The sequence below is a fragment of the Haliotis rufescens genome, unplaced genomic scaffold (assembly GCF_023055435.1).
Source record: "Haliotis rufescens isolate VD_foot unplaced genomic scaffold, xgHalRufe1.0.p SCAF_11, whole genome shotgun sequence".
In the NCBI taxonomy this organism is placed as follows: domain Eukaryota; kingdom Metazoa; phylum Mollusca; class Gastropoda; order Lepetellida; family Haliotidae; genus Haliotis; species Haliotis rufescens.
The window spans coordinates 30,361,076-30,379,284 of NW_025963791.1; the positions used below are offsets into that span (position 1 = coordinate 30,361,076).

The 18,209-nt window shown below is 39.3% G+C and overlaps 1 protein-coding gene across 3 annotated transcripts in view; it reads left to right on the plus strand.

The window, feature by feature from the left end:
* LOC124132626 overlaps positions 1-17,067 on the plus strand; it is a 41,984-nt gene extending 24,917 nt beyond the window's left edge. For all 3 annotated transcript variants that reach the window (XM_048392530.1, XM_048392532.1, XM_048392531.1), the window contains 5 exons: positions 5,009-5,184; positions 9,492-9,576; positions 11,763-12,034; positions 12,686-12,749; positions 13,113-17,067. In XM_048392530.1, the coding sequence (XP_048248487.1) occupies positions 5,009-5,184; positions 9,492-9,576; positions 11,763-12,034; positions 12,686-12,749; positions 13,113-14,860 (2,345 nt within the window). In that variant the 3' untranslated portion in view covers positions 14,861-17,067. The remainder of the gene's footprint in view (positions 1-5,008; positions 5,185-9,491; positions 9,577-11,762; positions 12,035-12,685; positions 12,750-13,112) is intronic.
* Positions 17,068-18,209: the final 1,142 nt, after the last annotated feature.

The following is an 18,209-nucleotide window of genomic DNA, read 5'->3' on the forward strand; positions in this document are numbered from 1 at the left end:
GAGGGCGACCGATCAGTTACGATACGGTACGACGTCGGCTGACTACCAACAACCTGTATTGCCGTCGGCCTGCTCGAGTGCCCGTCCTCACCGCCCGCCACCGCCAGGCACGGCTGCAATGGGCTACACAACACCGACATTGACGGCATCAACAATGGAGGACAATTGTCTTCTCTGACGAGAGCCGGTATTGTGGATCCACGTCTGATGGGAGAGTGAGGGTGTGGCGAAGAGGGGTGAACGCTATACGGACCATTGTGTCGTGGAAAGAGACCCGTGGAGTGGTCAGAGCATCATGGTTTGGGGTGCTATAGGCCTGAACCAGAGAATTGGCCCTCATGTGTTTCACAATATTGGCGCTGGCAGGGGGAATGGCATCACAGCGCAACGCTACATTGACCAGATCCTGAGACATTACATCGTTCCCTACTTCGCACGTCACCAGAACCACGTGTTCCAGCAGGACAACGCGCGTCCCAACACGGCCAGCCTCACCAGGAACTTCCTGCACCAGCACAACATTCAAACCATGTCATGGCCGGCCATGAGCCCGGATTTAAACCCGATCGTGCACATGTGGGATGAAATACAGAGACGGCTGAACCAGGTGGTACCAACAACAAGAACTCGTGCTGATCTGGAGGCAGCTTTCGTCAGAGTGTGTGCACAGGTGCCTATGGCCTTCGTGAACCGCCTGCTACACTCCATGTACCGTAGGTGTATGGCTGTGTTGAACACCCAGGGAGGGCATATGAGGTACTGACATTTCCCACCCCACCATTTCCATGTGTGTGATCGGCCCAAAGCAAGAACTTACAAGAACGTTCCATGGACTGTGGTCAATGTGCATGCAAAACATGAACTGTCTCAGACTTATCATAATTGACCTCTCTGTCGCTTTGTGAATTAACCATATTTCACAGTCACACAGTACTCGCGTTTCTTTTGCGATTCAGTAAAACTAGTGTACAAATATAAGAGTTCATTTTGTATGAGTATAAATATGAAGTTATCATTTTTTAACTTCAAATACTACGATGTGTCTACTAATACCGTCATTTTGTTGATTGTTGAGTTGCGATATGTTAAATGATTGCTTTGGTACTTCCATTGGTACTGAATTTTCTTTGCGCAATAACCAGAGTACTTTTTGTTTTAGATTTAAGCAAGTTTTATGCCTTGTGGAATTGTATATGAAGAAACACAATTCGCATTTATATAAGTAAAGCAAAATATCAGTTAAATCTGAATACGTCAATGTGTAAATTTCTTATTCTAAAAAGTACAGGTATTAGTCTTTATATTCCACTTGTTAATAATTTGGATTTGTTACATTTTTTTTATTTTCTTGCATCGGTTGTACAATACATTTACGGTCGTAGTTTGTTGACTAAGCCCCCAGAAATATTTTAAACATTGCATTTTTAGCAATTTCGTGCCGTTTGGACAATATTCATACCAACAAATGTAATAAGTCAGTGGCAAAAGTAAAGTCAAATAAACAAATATGGCGGATGCAGTAAGATATCGAAGTTAAATCAGTACTTTAAAAAAATGGGAATAGCTTCAGCGCACCCGGCTCCCCGCCAGGTCTGCGAGCAATACTGCTACAAACGTGCAATGTCTGACTCTTTCCCTTGTTAAAGCATATTGAGAAAAACTTACCTTGTACCTACTTTCCTTTTGTAAAACATAAGACATTGATACAACATATATCCCCGTGTTATGATTTTTCGGACGCTGAATAAACATTCATAGTTTTTTTTCACATGAACAACTGTAAAACATCTCATTCATTTAAAAAGACTACGTTATCTTAAAAACAAGCCTTGATCGGAGTATTTACAATTTCTGTGTGATGCCACACCCCTCGTTATAGTGCAAGTATTCGTCTTAGAAAACGTATGATGCCCGGAAACTTAAGATCAGACAATAATAGCATTGTGTTATGAATAATAATAAAGGCATGTTTGGTGCTGAAAGCTCTGATCAAAAACAGGACAATCCGCGACGGTTTTTCGGAGTACTTTCTTTTAAATCTTTGATTATATTTTTACACGGAAGTTGATTTTTCCGAGGACTACTGTTTTAAAACACGCGATTTTCAGCGGAGATTTCACATTATAACAATGTATGCCGTACAATTAAACCGTAAAACCAAATTCAACACATTTAAGTAATAATGATATAGCTTTCATCCTCTGTGCAATCCACCCAGTTGGCTAATCTGCTATGCACAAATCATGTTACAAATCACTTCGCGACATCCCGTACAAACCAATCTGAGCTCAGCACGAATCGATTTCAACACTTTCAAGTGATAATAATAAAGAAGTCACCGCCAATGCAATGAACCTCCGACTGCTAATCCGCTCTGTGCATTTGACCATAAAGTCTACACACATACTTGTTCTGTTTTTTTGCAGTGTATCTAATATATTACACGCAGGAATAAGAGACATGTAATATGGTATGATGTATGTTTTTTTCATTTGTACCAAATATATTTTACTGTCCAAGGAGACAAAGGGATGGGACACAAGTGTCATACTTATTGCCATTTACACGCTATATACAATTAAACATAATATCTCGCATCGGAAATGAACACTTTCCACTTGAAGTCATTGTGGAAACATAGTGCACAGTATTTATACACACACACACACACACACACACACACACACACACACACACACACACACACAGAGTTCTACACTCATCACAGAAATCTTTTCCTCATTTGCTTGGCATTTCTTCAGCCGTTATAATAATGCAGTGCGCTGTCACCGCATGTTGTGTAGGTCTGTTCAGCACAATGTATTTTATTAGTAATTGGTAGATCATATTTTGGCCATTCATTTCACATATGCCTCGGTAGAATTGAGGTAGGGGAAGGACTTCTGGTCAGTTAACAAGGTATTCAGATATCCAGAAACTCATTTATCCGGACAACATTTTAGAAAAAGCAATTGTCCGGATAAGCGAGGCTCGACTGTATAGCGCGTGATACATGACAAAACAGATGTGTCAGGACCTGATTCGCACTTGCTGAAGGGATACCAATGAACCCTGATCATAATACATTGGTTGCTTATACATGTATGTATCCACGTCACACACACCATGAACAAGTAAACTTATTTGAATATTACTAATATTACATGAATGTTACTGAGCAGTCAGCGAGAGTTTATATATTTGCGCTTAATCAGCAACATTAAGACTTTCACGTATATTACAACTTTGTAAGTTTACTTTCCTTTCCAGAAATACCATAGAATGGTGACAGAGATGAACTTCTACCCCAAGAGATGGGTCTTTGACTAAAATCTGCTTTGTTATTTTGATTTTAGGTGATAGCCTTTACCGGGAAGGAATTTATATTAATTTGTATTATTTCAATTTTTCTTTTCAGAAATATCACTCTGAATTTTGGGTTTGAAATGGCATGTCGCAATTATAACATAGAACCAGACGCCGATAAGATACTAGGGAGCACGGCAGATACAGAATATGATTTAAACAGATTTATTCTCACAAAAATGTGAACATGGATTGTAAACAAGCGAAGCGCTTATGTTAATACCGCTCCATTTCACATAAGACATAATACAATAAATACATCAATGGAGGTGAGATGTATCAAGTGAATTGCACATGCCAAGCTAGATGTGTATATATAATGAATATATTTGCTGTTTATATTTAACAATCATTTACTTAATTGAAAATCTGTCTTAAATCCGTTTTAATATGAAGTTTTGAATAGAATCTTTTGTTTGGATTTGCTTTTGCTTACTCAAATGCGAATTTCCGCTTAGCACGGTTTGTAAAGAATAACAATAACATTTCATTTCGAAGAATATAGTAATGTGTACACACACACAAAAAGTGTAAAGCATCTTCGGTATGATATCAACAGGAACAAGTTTTGATATCCAAAATATATCTATCGTACTGCTCTGCGTTAAGATCGCTGCAGCCATGCCTGAGGCGACTGTGAATAATTTGACATATTAAACCTGTTTCCATTATTTAAATCCAAGTGTATACCATTATCTCCTCTCATGTGAAGCAAATTCTTAAATTTTGTAACGGTCTCTGCCCCCGTTAGGTTTTCTGGTAACATATTCTGAAGTTGTGTTGTAACTGGTATAAATGAATCTGCGTGAGCTTTTGTTTTACACTTCACTTTGAAGATTAGTTTTATCCCTTAAGTTATAATTTGTGTTTTCCGAAACTGTATTAGGAATAAGCCTACAAAGATACTGAATATGGACTGGTCAATGCCTGTTATATTCGGACAGCAAAATATGGTGTTAAAGTGTAAATTGATGTTTACATTTGCCAAACGCCTGATAAATTCGCAACATATATTGAGGTGTATACAGATAAGCTAGATCATGACACATATTCAAAGTACTTGAGCGAACTTCGCATGGAAGGAATGTATATCAACCTGTAGTATTAAACGTGGCTAAAACATTCACATTGCATATTTGTCGCTTAAACTATCTGAAGGTGAAAATAAACGCCCTGATCACATACATGTTGTCATCACTGTCTCTACCATTCAGACCGCTTCCGTGGTCTAGAGGTAGAGCGTCCGCCCGGGGAGCGGAAGGTCCGGGGTTCGATCCCCGGCCGCGTCATACCAAAAGACGTTGAAAGATGGCACTTGTTGTTACCCTGTCTGGCTAAAACAAGGACTTGTCGGCTTTGAGTCTGAGAGGGGTATTCATGTTAAACTGCGGCATGGTATCTCAGTGTGCTTGCACTATAAATCGGCTTAAGTCCGGACTAGTACAAGCAGCCACACACACACGTGCTTGCACGTCGCTATATAAGTGCAATACTCTTGGACACGACGTTAAACCCCATTTCACCTCACATTTACCATGCATATACTTAATCATGCCTGTAGACCTTTCTCTTTAAACTTAAAAGGAAACCAAATGTTAAAATTTACTCACACTAAAACCATCAAACCATGTTTTTATTCAAGAATTCAAGGCAGTTTGGGATATACAGAAAGGAAATCCACAGGAATTGCAAAAACATTGGGATACAGTGCTCCGCGATGCCAACGTTCTTCCAGATGGCACAAAGAGCCAGAAAGAAGCAGAATTTGAAAAGTTAGAGGGCTATCGTAAGCTGTTCAAAGACGAAGTTGAACATCAGGTATAGCGTGAAATTATTCTGATGATATACATTCTTCCATATATATAACGTCGCCTAAAACACGCATTTTAGTGTTCGAGTTTGCATCCATTAAGAGTTCGAGAATCCCGTGGGCGTTGGTTCAAATCTCAGATTTGTCGTTAATTTTATTCTTCGTTTGTCCGGAAAATATCTGTGCCGATAGGTTTCAACAGGGTGGTAAACACCCTATACCTACATCACGTCAGTCTTTCCGCACACAGTAACCTATGGTGGCTGATGAGGGCCATCGCCATATCGCCCTAAGATATCAACGCGACATGGCGACAAAGCGATAGTACGACAATACATTGCGATATCGCGATATAATATAGCGACAACACGCAAGGACATTGCGATAACAAGACTCGTAATGGCGATAATACGACGCTACATGGCGATAATACCACCCGACACGGCGATAATACAACACGACATGGCAACAACACGACGCGACATTGCGATATGGTCACGCGATGCGGCAAAATAGCAAAAATCGATATTACGATATGGCGACATGGCGGGCGATATTGCTCAGTATCCATTTGAGAAGTAAAGGTAAGCGGACATATGTAGGATCCCAATGAACATATCTCATAATAAGAGAGCGGGCAGTAAGTTAGATAAACGCACTCATAAGCCCCTATACTGAATAAGCAAGCACGAAGGTATACCATATCTAACCCTAGCGCAACTGATGTAATTCAATAACAAAATATTCCATCCTCGCCGCAAATATGTTTTGTTATTCAATGACAAGAAGACTGATTAATCGAACAAATTAGAAACGTGTTATCACCGAATCGTAAAAAATAGGCTAATAGAATGCGCTGTTATGTTCTTGATGCATGTCATATTCGTTATGTGAAATCATACATAAAAAACATCCCCGCATCATTACGCTGCCACCCTCATGTCTGTTGGCATAAATCACTATCCTCAACGCTGTACTAATAAAGTAAATAAGAACAAAAGTATGAAATACTGTAAGGGATCTCGACTTTTGGAAACGAGCTAAATATACCAAACACACGAGAATGTGAGATCGCGAGAACGCGACATTTGGCCAAATGAAAATTAGGACATGATGAAAAATCTCGCAATCTCGACTTAGCCACAAAAACACAAAATCGCGAGTCAGCGTTGTAATTGTGGTATTTTAATCAACATTTTCTCGCAATTAATCAGTTTAATACTCATTTTGATAATATACTTTGAGTTGAAAGTGAAATTAATCACCACTAAATATAACAATATATTAGGTACCTCTCTCAATATAAAACCCAATGAGTTCAGTTCATTTGTGATATTTACACATTTGTCTGTAATGTACAAAACTACATGTTCGCGAAATTTAACTATTTGTCTATTTGTAATAGTTGTCTGAAGGGTCTATGGTTCTTACTGGTAATCCAGGAAAGGTTGGACCAACTCACAAAGCGCATTTGGGACAAGTAGGCGGTGCACAGAACTTCGGCAAACCTTGGTGTGTTACAGTTGGAGAGGTGTGCGCATGTTGTACACGTGCAGACCATGACGATGAAATTGACTACAGTCCGTTTGATTCCATCTGAGACCGATGAATTGCTTACTAACTCAAAATTTAATAATTGCAACAAAACCAAAATGTGCACAGCGACATGAATTGGACAGACCAACTCTGATGGTTTGTCTCATAATTTTGGTCACCCGAATAAATAAATTGTTAAACAAACGATCATCATATTGTTGATATTTTTCGCCATCCCATACCAGGGAGGACCAGTCGCTCATGGAACAGCCAGGTGGTAATCTGTTTGTTGATCTTTGTATGATCAGTGGTTTTGTGCTACAAAACAACAATCGGAATCTACTCAGGAGGGCAGTTTCCTCTGTAAATCTCCTAAAACTATTAATTGTTTCAGATCCTATCCTCTACTCAACGTTTATCGGCGACGAATCCGGGTCGGAATTGGTCAATAGCAAACTAAAACTAATAGTGCGAGCCATTCATGATTGAATGTGTGTGGTTCTGGTGGCGTGACTCGGTGTTCTTATAACGAGGATATTGCTGAGTGCGGCCTCAAATAGCACACACACACTTTTTTCAAACTGGAGAGCTGTAGCCATTTCGAATATGTCGTTCAAACCAGCTCACTCACTATGTTTCGAATATTTAGTGCAAGATATATGTTAACTAGCTGTGAGTTGAGATATCAGATTTCCGAATAAGTCGAATAAGGGGGATAAAGGACCCCTCACTGAGTAGGTTCGTGTTCACTTAGGAAATTCATATTTGATTGTATAACTAAATTTGTTGGTTTGTTGTTTCACGCCGCACTCAGTGATATTCCAGCTATACGACGTCGGTCTGTAAATAATCGAGGCTGGACCAGACAACCAAGTGATTGACATCATGAGCATCCACGTAATTGGGATACGATGTCATGCATCAAATAAGTCAGCGAGCCTGACCACTCGACCCCCTTACTCGCCTCTTATGAAAAGCATAGTCGCCTTTTACGGCAAGCATGGGTTGATGAAGACCTATTCTACCCCGGATCCGCATGTCGTTACATAAGTGTCAGGTCGAGGCCTTGATTATTTGTGTTACGTGTGAGGGTAGTGGGGGACATGGATGGGGTCTGCGCTCTCGCTATGCCGTGTTTCGTTTTCAGCTCAGTCACACGTGTTGTCTTTAGAAGAGTGGCTGATACAATACAATTATCATTCAATTGTATCATGACTTTCTATACACATTCTTCCAAAAAGGAAACGCACAGGTAGTATGTAGTTCATTGAACCTGACTTGTGGGTGGGGTGTGTGTTTGGGGTGGGTTTTTTTGCATAGGATAATATTGTTTTATTTCCCTACCTCCTGGATGCAGAAAATGGCACTTTGGTCTCTTCTTCAAATGTATGCTCATTGGGATCCCTGTTCAGATTCTTAGAACGATACTATCCATGTATGTGGATATGAACAGCTTAGACAGCTTACTGACTGCCCTCGCGGTGCCATGATTCATGATCTGAACAGCTCCTCCCTAACAAAAGCAGATGACATCACCCTGTTTTCTGGCTCGATCAGATGATGATGACCTTCCAGGAATATATTTGTAAATGGCGTTTTCGGAACGCTGCCACTAAACGTAAATTATTGTTGATTCAGACAACTCGTGACACAATGACATCATATTCATGTTTTACATACAAAGGTTGCTATTACGTTATCCACACTCACACACAGTCGCACACACACACGCGCACAATCACACACACGCGGTCACACACAAGCAGTCAAACACACACGCAGTCACACACACGCAGTCAAACACTCACGCAGCCACACACACACAAACAGTAGATACGATATCGTCTTTTCGCGTGACCATATCGCAGTGTCGCTATATCGCCTTATCGCAATCTCGTGTGGTGTTTTGGCCATGTCGTATCGTGTTCATGTCGTGTCATGGTATCGCCATGTCGTGTCGTGTTATAGCATTTCGTGTCATGGTATCGCCATGTCAAGTCGTGTCGTGCAATAGCTTTGTCGATTTATGTTATCGTTATTTCGGTTTTCTTTACTGTATGGCACTTTCACTATGTCGTGTTGCGATATCGCAGTATGGTGTCGTACTATCGCTTTGTCGCGATATTGCGTGGATATCTCAAGGCGATATGGCGATGGCCCTTTTCAGCTACCATAGTAAGCTAATATGCTGAAAATGAAGTACTGTTCAAAGCAGTTGACAGCAGCCCCTTCACGGAAAGACTTTTGTGGAATCCCCCTATTTATAATTGTATATGTGAACAGTTCAGTTAATCTGAAGAAAGGGAGTGAATAAAAGTCTTCCTTTGCAGTTTGCAAAATATACCTTTCACGATTTAAAATTTAAAGAAAAACCCACACATTTACTTACACTCAAATGGAAAATTATTGTGATATACGCCAACCATATGGCTCGCGAACTGTCCGTTCTACAGGTGAAATATTATCTTAACGACCAAAAGTGGTATTTAACTCTGCACTTCCGAACATTGCTTAGAAGGCATTGATATCTGTCATTTTAGAGAAGAGTAGAAGCAATCCCTTCAAAAAGGATATTTGATTCAAAACCAGAAATTCACAGAAAGGTTTGAGTATGAAAATCAAACATCCCAAGAACTGCTTTTGAGAATATATTACTTTCTTCTTTAATTATGTTTCGGAGCTCATATTGTACCATAATCAATTTCTCGTTAGCCAAATAAATTCCTTTATTATATAGTTTTGTTTTGATGGGCCATCATAGTTTTATTCTGTGCAACAGCAAGGGAAAAAGGTTCTCCCAAAGGCGAAACGTGGATTTGAAAATCTTCTGAGACGGAAAGATGTTCAACGCATAATGTTTGAGTGTGAGTACTTCATTTTCTCGGGATTTGACATATATTCCTTAGAATTACAACATAATGCATTTGTAGTTGTTTTGTTTTGTTTGTTGTTTAACGCCGTACTCATCAATATTCCACCTATATGACAGCGGTCTGTAAATAATCGAATGTTGACCAGACAATCCAGTGATTGACATCATGAACATCGATTCACGCAATTGGGATACGATGACAAGCATCAACCAAGTCGGCAGGCTGACCACCCGATCCCGTTAGTCGACTCCTACGACAAGCATGGGTTGCTGAAGACCGGATCTTCACGGTCGCATTTGTAGAGATATGCATAATCTCCAAATATGTCCAGGGGATCAGCTATCATGTTCATCGTTTCAATACGAACAATATTCAAATCTCTTGACTTACAACAGCATCCGTGGTCAGAGGATAGAGCGTCTGCCCTGAGAGGGAAAGATCGGTGGTTGGATCCTCCACCACTTTATAACAAAATACGTTAAAAGACGGTGCCCCGGTGCTGGGCATTAAGAAGATAAAACAAGGGCTGTTGGCTTGGAGTCAGTATAGGGTGAGACTGGGGTATCCAACACGCCCGTTGCTTTAAGTGCAATAATCCTGGACGCGACGTTACACCCCATTTCACGTCATCTCACCTAACATTTCAGTATGTGTGAATTTTGGGGGGGTTACGTTCATTTATTGTTACTTACTGTATCAATGGATTACCCTTTGCATACGTTGATGAGGAAAAGCTGTACATCGTGTTTTGTTTGAGTTGTATCGGCAAGATGCCATGATTGTTTCACTATTGTCATGACGCAGTTATTTGATTTGAATTTAAGACTTTAGTCATTTTGGCCCATGTCGCTTCTGACGGACATGTTTGGCATTTCTCGTGTTCAAACTAACCAAACATGATCTTTATCGAGAGTCCCTTTCTTACTTGACATACACTGCTCAATATCGCAGTATTGGCTAAGGTATGCTAATCGGTGGGAGGTGGGAGAGTGAGTTTGGTTTAATGCCGCTTTGAACAGTATTTCAATTACGTTACGGCGTGTCAGCTTGATAAGAGAAAACAGTCTGAGAGCTAGCAGATTTTACCACTTGAAACCCACATGCGCGGGTAAGGAGTTAAGAAAACCAGAAACGTGTCTGGAATGCCAGCTGATGCTCATTGCTTTCTGTCACGACAAAGCGATGCAAGTCCACATATGCAGCGAACGAAATGACTGGGCCACTCCTGGACAATATTAAGAACGTGGTATTATGATTCCATGGAAAGAGACATGGCAAAAATTCGTATCATTTGTACAGTAAACTACGGTTATAACGAACCACTAATTTTTGTTCGTTATTACCGTAGTTCGTTATAAGCATATACACAGCATATATATAACAAATGGCCTGGACTAAGAATAAGTTCGTTATAAGCGTGTTCGTTATAACCGTAGTTTACTGTATATTGCTTGACGAAACATCTTTTGTTTGTTTACAATGTGGCATACTCTGTGGCATCGAAATATAGAAACACAAATCGATTCTGTAATGAAATATTTTGTTATAAAAACATTCCATGGCAACAGTATTTGACTACCCCTGTATATAGCTTCCTTTGAATCTTCCCATCTAAGATGAGACCAAGTTATTGTGACCATCTGGCGGAATATAATGTAAATTGTTCTTTCTTAAACCAACTTTTCATCGTTGATCATTTTTAAAATGAGGCCAGCTTCATATAAAGATAATACCAAAGGTATCATTGTACAGTGAGTGGGTGAGTGAGTGAGTGGGGTTTAAGGCCGCTTTTAACAGTATTACAGTTATATCGCGGCGTGTCAGCTTAATGTGGGAGGAAAGCCCGAAGTGATGCAGGTCTCGGACGGGTATGGTGCTGACAAACCTAGAAACATAATCGGGGCGAACTGCGATTCGAACTCATAATGACAGGTTTCTGGCGTGCCCATCACTGTAAAGTCCCAAATGTACCAGTATATGAAAATAATAGAGTGATGTTTAACTCTTTCCAGGTGTAGTCATGTAGCATTTCTCATAAGTCATCAGGATGTAGTCGCCCTCGGTTGCTAAGAACTTTTGTGTAATAAGTAACGAGTTATTATTGTAAATCTAACTAAACTTCTGTGTATTGTGGAATATAATGTACATGTATAAGTAATACGATCTGTTCGATATAGTGTACCCTGCCATCATCTCCATCAATAAAGTCATAGAATTGTTCATCGATGCCAAAACGCAAGGAAAGAATGAACAGCAGGACAAGGTTAAGGATAGGCAGAGGAGGAAGTTAATCGATGATCTCGAGAAGAAATGTCTCAAAGCCATAAGTGAAAAGTCCGCCAATCTGGTGGAAGGAATCCTTGTAGACAACAAGAACAAAGGCTTTTTGACATTGCTCTCTGGAAAAAGAGAAGGAAACAAACAAGAAAAAAGGAACCAAAAAGACCAGGTTAGCTAAAAAACTTACTACAACAGAAGCTGTTCCTTTTGCCTGGAATCTGTTTCGTCGTGTATTCGAAACTAATTATTCTCCGGCGTTGACGTTTTCAATATTATGCACACGACCTGTTAATTGTTCCTCTCTTAGCGTCTCTGTAATGAGGGGAGCGACCATTCGAGAGGTGTGAAGAGGGGTTCTGTAGAAATATACTGAACAAAAAAGTTAGCGATCATGAATATTTTTGGGGATTTCTTTTATGAAATACACGACAAAAATACCCCCATCAATATTCCTCATCCCTAACTTTTTAGTTCAGTTTATTTATATACTTCAACTCCTCCATTCTTATTCTATGTGCATGTACTGAGGCAGTGACCTAACAATTAGAATGTTAATAACAAAAGTCCCTGGAACTTCATCGTCGCATGGAAAAGGAATGTGACAGTCACTAATACATACCCATATCATAATGTAACATAAAAGTTTACTAAAAAACTTCTTACTAAAAACGTATTCACTCTAAGCATCAAGTTGCCATGTTTCGTAAAAGAAATATTAAAAATATGTATGTTCTCACTTGAAAACCTGAGAAAGAAAATATTTTGATTATCACACGAAACGCGTTTTAATGACATTGTGCACACATGCATGTTGACCTAGGTTGCTGAAGACAAGTGTTTCAAAGAGCGGTTGACATGGAAGGAAATGCGGGAAACTCTTTCTGGTAAGTATATATGTTGTTGAAGAGGCCTCATGAATACATTACATGGATCAATGAATTCCTCGAATAAACATTTATTCCAGAACAACTGTTACTAATGTCAAGCTTTAGAAAGAATATTCATATACACAATCCATGTGTCCAAAAACACACCTACATTGTGTATTTATCATTCAGAAGAAGATGTTAGACATTAACCCAACACACTCAACACAGTTCTTTAATTAGCAAAACAAATGTTTTGTTTTATTAAAAATTTCGAAAGGCAGTGTTTATGTTTGACAAAACGATAGTTCGGGTTTACTAATCGCATAATGTACTGTGGAAAGAATGAATATGAATGCATATTTAATGTTTATTTTCCAGATATGAAAGACTTGGAATGTTTTGTGGTGAAGATTATCTCCAGGAAAGTAACTGATACCGAATGTCTTGATTATTATAAAAAGGAATTAAAAGAAAAGGCAGATATGATGAAATATTACCGATACAGAAGTGAGGGAGGGAATAAAGATGGACATGAAGGGGAAAACTATGAAGAACTTTGGGGCCACACAATTCTACATCTGGCAGTGTGCTTTGACAAAACAGAAACAGCTTCAGCTATTTTACAAGGTACTCCGGATCTTATCAACACTGACATTGGAACATGGCCTGATAATAAGGACACATATAAAGGACTGACACCCTTCCACATTGCAGTGGCCCATGGTCAGGTTGACCTGGTAAAACGCATGCTGAAAAGGTTTGGGAGGAAGAAAGCTGACAGGATTGGTCAAAGGATGAATGGAACAGTGTTCATGGGCCAGTTGCCGTTTCACACGGCTGTCCTGTGTTACTTGAACGACCCTAACAAAGACGATACATGCAGGGACCCAGAAAATAGATTTGTGAAGATTATCCAATTGCTTGTGGAAAAAGATGACGTTTTTGAAGAGCAAAACTACAGAGGAGATACAGTTCTTCACAGCATCATGCGATTTGTAAGATGTTTTCCTTCGCTGGAGCGACGTACAGTAGACATGATGTCATGGTTGGAGTCCTTAATGGATAAAAGAGCAATGGATGCTGGTGAAGATGTTATTGACTGTAAAAGAAAACTATTTTTTGCAAAAAACAAAACTCACATGACAGCACTTCAACTTGCAACAGAAAGCGGTCACATTAATCTGTTTGCCTACTTTATGAAAGTTAAAGGAGTGTATCTCATTGAATATCCCCATGATAACATCTATGAGATACGACGATGTGATGTGACTGAGATGGACAAGATTGCTTTGATCACAGCTCAACGATATCCAACACAGACGCGAAGAAACGATCAAACTGCCCCAGATGAATCTAGAGATGTTGGTTCCAGTTACGGAGATCTTGATGACGAAAAAGGTCAACCAGAAATCTGCAAATCTTCTTTTAGTAACTTCAGAAACCAATCTGTTGCTGAACTTCTCTGCTGTCAGAATCTACCAGTCGCAACTGAACTGGTTCGCGCAGACGTGTTTGAAGAAATGGTCCGGCGCAAACTGAATACATATTGGGTTCCCTTTTGGATTCTGAGTGTATTCCACGTCTCTCTGATTTGTTTGTTGTGTGTGTATGTCGTTGCGAGGGCTGGTGCTATAGAAGGCATATCCTGGGCACCACGAGGATTTCTTGAATTCTGTAACATTGTTACATTTCTCTGTTCAATTCTGTACTTTGTACAGGAATTCCCACTTCGGTATTGTTTTGCAAAACAACCATTTGCATGGGCAGCGGTACATCACAACGTCGTCTACCGGGTCTTCTTTGTCCTGTTTGCTGTTTGCTTGTTTGCCGATTCGATATTGTATAGGATACCCAATTCAGTGTTTGTTGACTACAAAACCACTTTTCTGATTTTGGCTATAGTTGTAGGGACATGGCCAATATTGTTCTTTCTGCGTATTAGCAGACGCTTCAGCTTGTATATTGTACTACTGAATGAGGCGTTGTTTAAAACTGTGGTGCCATTTGCCGTTCTCATCCTCATGCAGGTGTTTGTGTTCTCGGCGTGTATGCATGCAACATTTCTACACAATGAACAAAATAGCAGTGTTCTGGAGGAGTTTCACAATACGGCATGTCTTTACTAACCATGGGTAAACTGATGATTGGTTTAACAGAAATTGACCAACTATTGAAATCCCGTGAAGATGGGATAATAGTATTTCTGTTTGGTGTGTTCATACTGCTCACGTTTCTGCTGATGATCAATGCCCTCATTGGTGTGATGACCAATCGATTCCATGATACACAAACGAACACTGAAATGGTTTGGCGGTTACAAAAGTTGTCAATTATCATCTTCATTGAAGGTTGGTTTTGTGGTTGGACTTCAAAACTGAAATTCCCGAGACTTGGTGATGATCCTGAAGACCATACAGATGAAGCCTTTCCATTAAATATTGATGGATACACTACAAAGAGATTTGTTATGTCTTACAGGAAGGTTCGAAGTGCGACCGCAGATAATCCAGGAAATGCAGAACATATTCTAAGAAAACAGGTGAAAAAGAGTGAGGAACTTAATGTTAAAATTGACAGGTTATTAGATTTGCAAGAATCAAAGAGTTATGATGGAACCAGAGCTTTGCAAATTTATCATTACAAGTACTAGTTAATGGGGTAGCGCATGTATTCGTGTGTGTTGGTATTCATAACTGGGATTCTGATCCATAATCATACGTTTCTGGCGTGCCCAAGGGACGCGACTCTGCACAGCGAATCGCAGCGCCTTAGACGGCTGGGCCACCCGTGCCCCTAGACACAATGACCAGACACATCGTTTGAGTGCAGTTGATTAGTAAAAGTATATGTAAGAAATTGTTCCTGTTTATACAGTTATAACCATCTTTTAATATCAGGTTCATGTGTTCAGACACAAACTAATGTGTAATTTACTATATAAAACATAAACTATTATAGATCTCTTTTAACACGCACATTTTTATTAGTTTTAATCCCAACAGGGCATATATACAGCTGGATTGGTCGTGACACACACTTTCTGTTTGATTTTGGTAATTGATTAAAACCTCACGGCACGTTCTGTCTAAGTGATGTCGAGTCCAAAGTAAAATGGACAAAGTAGTAAAATATGATATTCCCGACCCAATATTGATATATTTGCAGAGTAATGTATCACCTATCTTCTCTTTGGACTAGGAAACTTCTAAATGTGCAAGGCTTACACATGTATATACTTCTAATGTAAACATCTTCATTAGGAAAGTTTTATAATTGGAGATGCCATCTTTGAAAATGTTGGTTCTCACCATTACCTTGGCGTTTCATATAGTCGCAATTGTACACTCGACTCTGCTTTATACAGAGATTTCTATTTGATATGGAAAAGGTTTTGTCGATTTATTTAGCTTGTTAACCTAGTTAAAGGCAGAATGATGTGAAATTGTCTCTGGTTATTTACAAACCAATTTTTAATGACCACTTTCTTTTAATCGTATGACCATGAATGGATAATCCGCATTAAGAGAACATTCGATAATCTTGGGTTAAGCCACATTTGGACAGCACAGAAATTCAAAAATATCCATTGGCTAAAAATTGTCATCAAAACTAAATTGAATGATATTCATCAGCAAATATGGGCATCTTCTGTAAAAAATAACTCTTCTGGAATTACTTATAACATTGTTAAAAAACTTCATTTTGAATCGTATCTAAGTATTCTGCAAGAGAATAACTGGAATATATTACTTACATTTAGAACCTCAGATCATTATCTCCCAGTTGAGACAGGTAAATTGAACAAAATCCCATTAATTGAAAGAAAGTGTAGTTCATGTCACCTTACATATGTCGGTGATCAATTTCATTATCTTTTTATTTGTCCAAACTTCGAAACTGATAGGAGAAAGCTTATTCAAAAACATTTTTACTCAAAACCAAATATATAAAAATGAATATTCTTTTCGATAATCATAAAGCAGGAACAAAAAGGAAACTCTCTATTTCTGTAAGATTATGTCTGCCTTTAGAAAGTAGGTGTGTTTATTTCATGTCAGTAGCTAACAATCTTTACTGTTTGACTTGTACCTAATCGTTCCTTTCTTTCTCTTTTTTGATTAAAGGTGTTACAACCCCAAGTTCAACATCAATGTTTACACTGTATATACCACGCACATATAATATGATGCAGATTGCAGCCTGGGTGTAAAAAACTTCAGTTCAGTCGATATATTGTCAAAGTGGTGATTTAGCTTCTCTCATTTTATTACTGTATCCTTTATAATGTCGTCCATTGATACAATTAGCGGATAGTAATAAAACTGTGAACTTTTACCACGTTTTCAATTATTACTTTATTCTTGTTAAGTTACACCCTGGTCCCAGGAGCAAAGCGCCGTGACACTGAGCAACATAGGGTGGCGCATACTGAGTTCTGAAGGGTCCTAACTGTAGTAATTAAATGGATCTTCTTGGTCATCTAGACACCCGTACCTCCTCTCATCCTTTACTACTATCTTGCGTGTCAGCACAAAGTATGTTTTTCATTTTCGTCAGACGATAGTCGTATGATCTCAAGATGTATAGGGTATTCAATCATAAAATAACTCCTTCTTGAGCTAATGTGTTCAGGAATACTGTGTGTACCTAAACGGTAGGGTTCGAACTTTTTCCAGTTTTGGTTGTTATAGCTGTAGTCACGACATGTATACAAACATTAATACATACTTGATAAACTACGTCAGTAATCGTTCAACCAATCGACACCACTGTGGTGTGTTGGGACTTCCTGGGCGATATGGTAAGTGTCAAGTACAAGTTTTTCAAAGTGATAAAATGGTCATTAATGTCACAAAATAAATGCCAATGCGTCAATAATGTGTATGGCCTCCACGTGTAAACATACAGGTGCGCATACGTCGGACATAGTTCGTTAGACGCTCATGTCGTCATCGGGAATTGCCCTACAGTCTTCTCTGAGTCCTTGCCCATCTGAGAGGTGGAACATTACTGGCAATGACGTGAAACAGCATTACACACTCACACCCCTATCCCATCATCCTAGCGTAATATGTCATCACTGTTAAAAGGGAGGCTAGGTTTCACATTCCAGACACCATTATCAATCTTAGAAATTGGAATATGTGTCATGAGTCATTTATTTGTTTGTTTCTTTTTTAACGCCGCGCCCAGCAATATTTCACCTATATGAAGGCGGTCTGTAAATAATCGAATGTGGACCAGACAATCTAGTGATTGACATCATGAGCATCGATTCACGCAATTGGGATACAATGACATGCATCAACCAAGTCAGCGAGCCTCACTACCCGATCCCGTTAGTCGCCTCTCACAAGCATATAGTCGCCTTTTATGACACGCATGGGTTGCAGAAGACCTATTTTCTACCCCGGCACTTCACGGTTTTATTGTGAAATTAGTGTAATTATTAACGTTTAGGGTGAGGCATCTTAT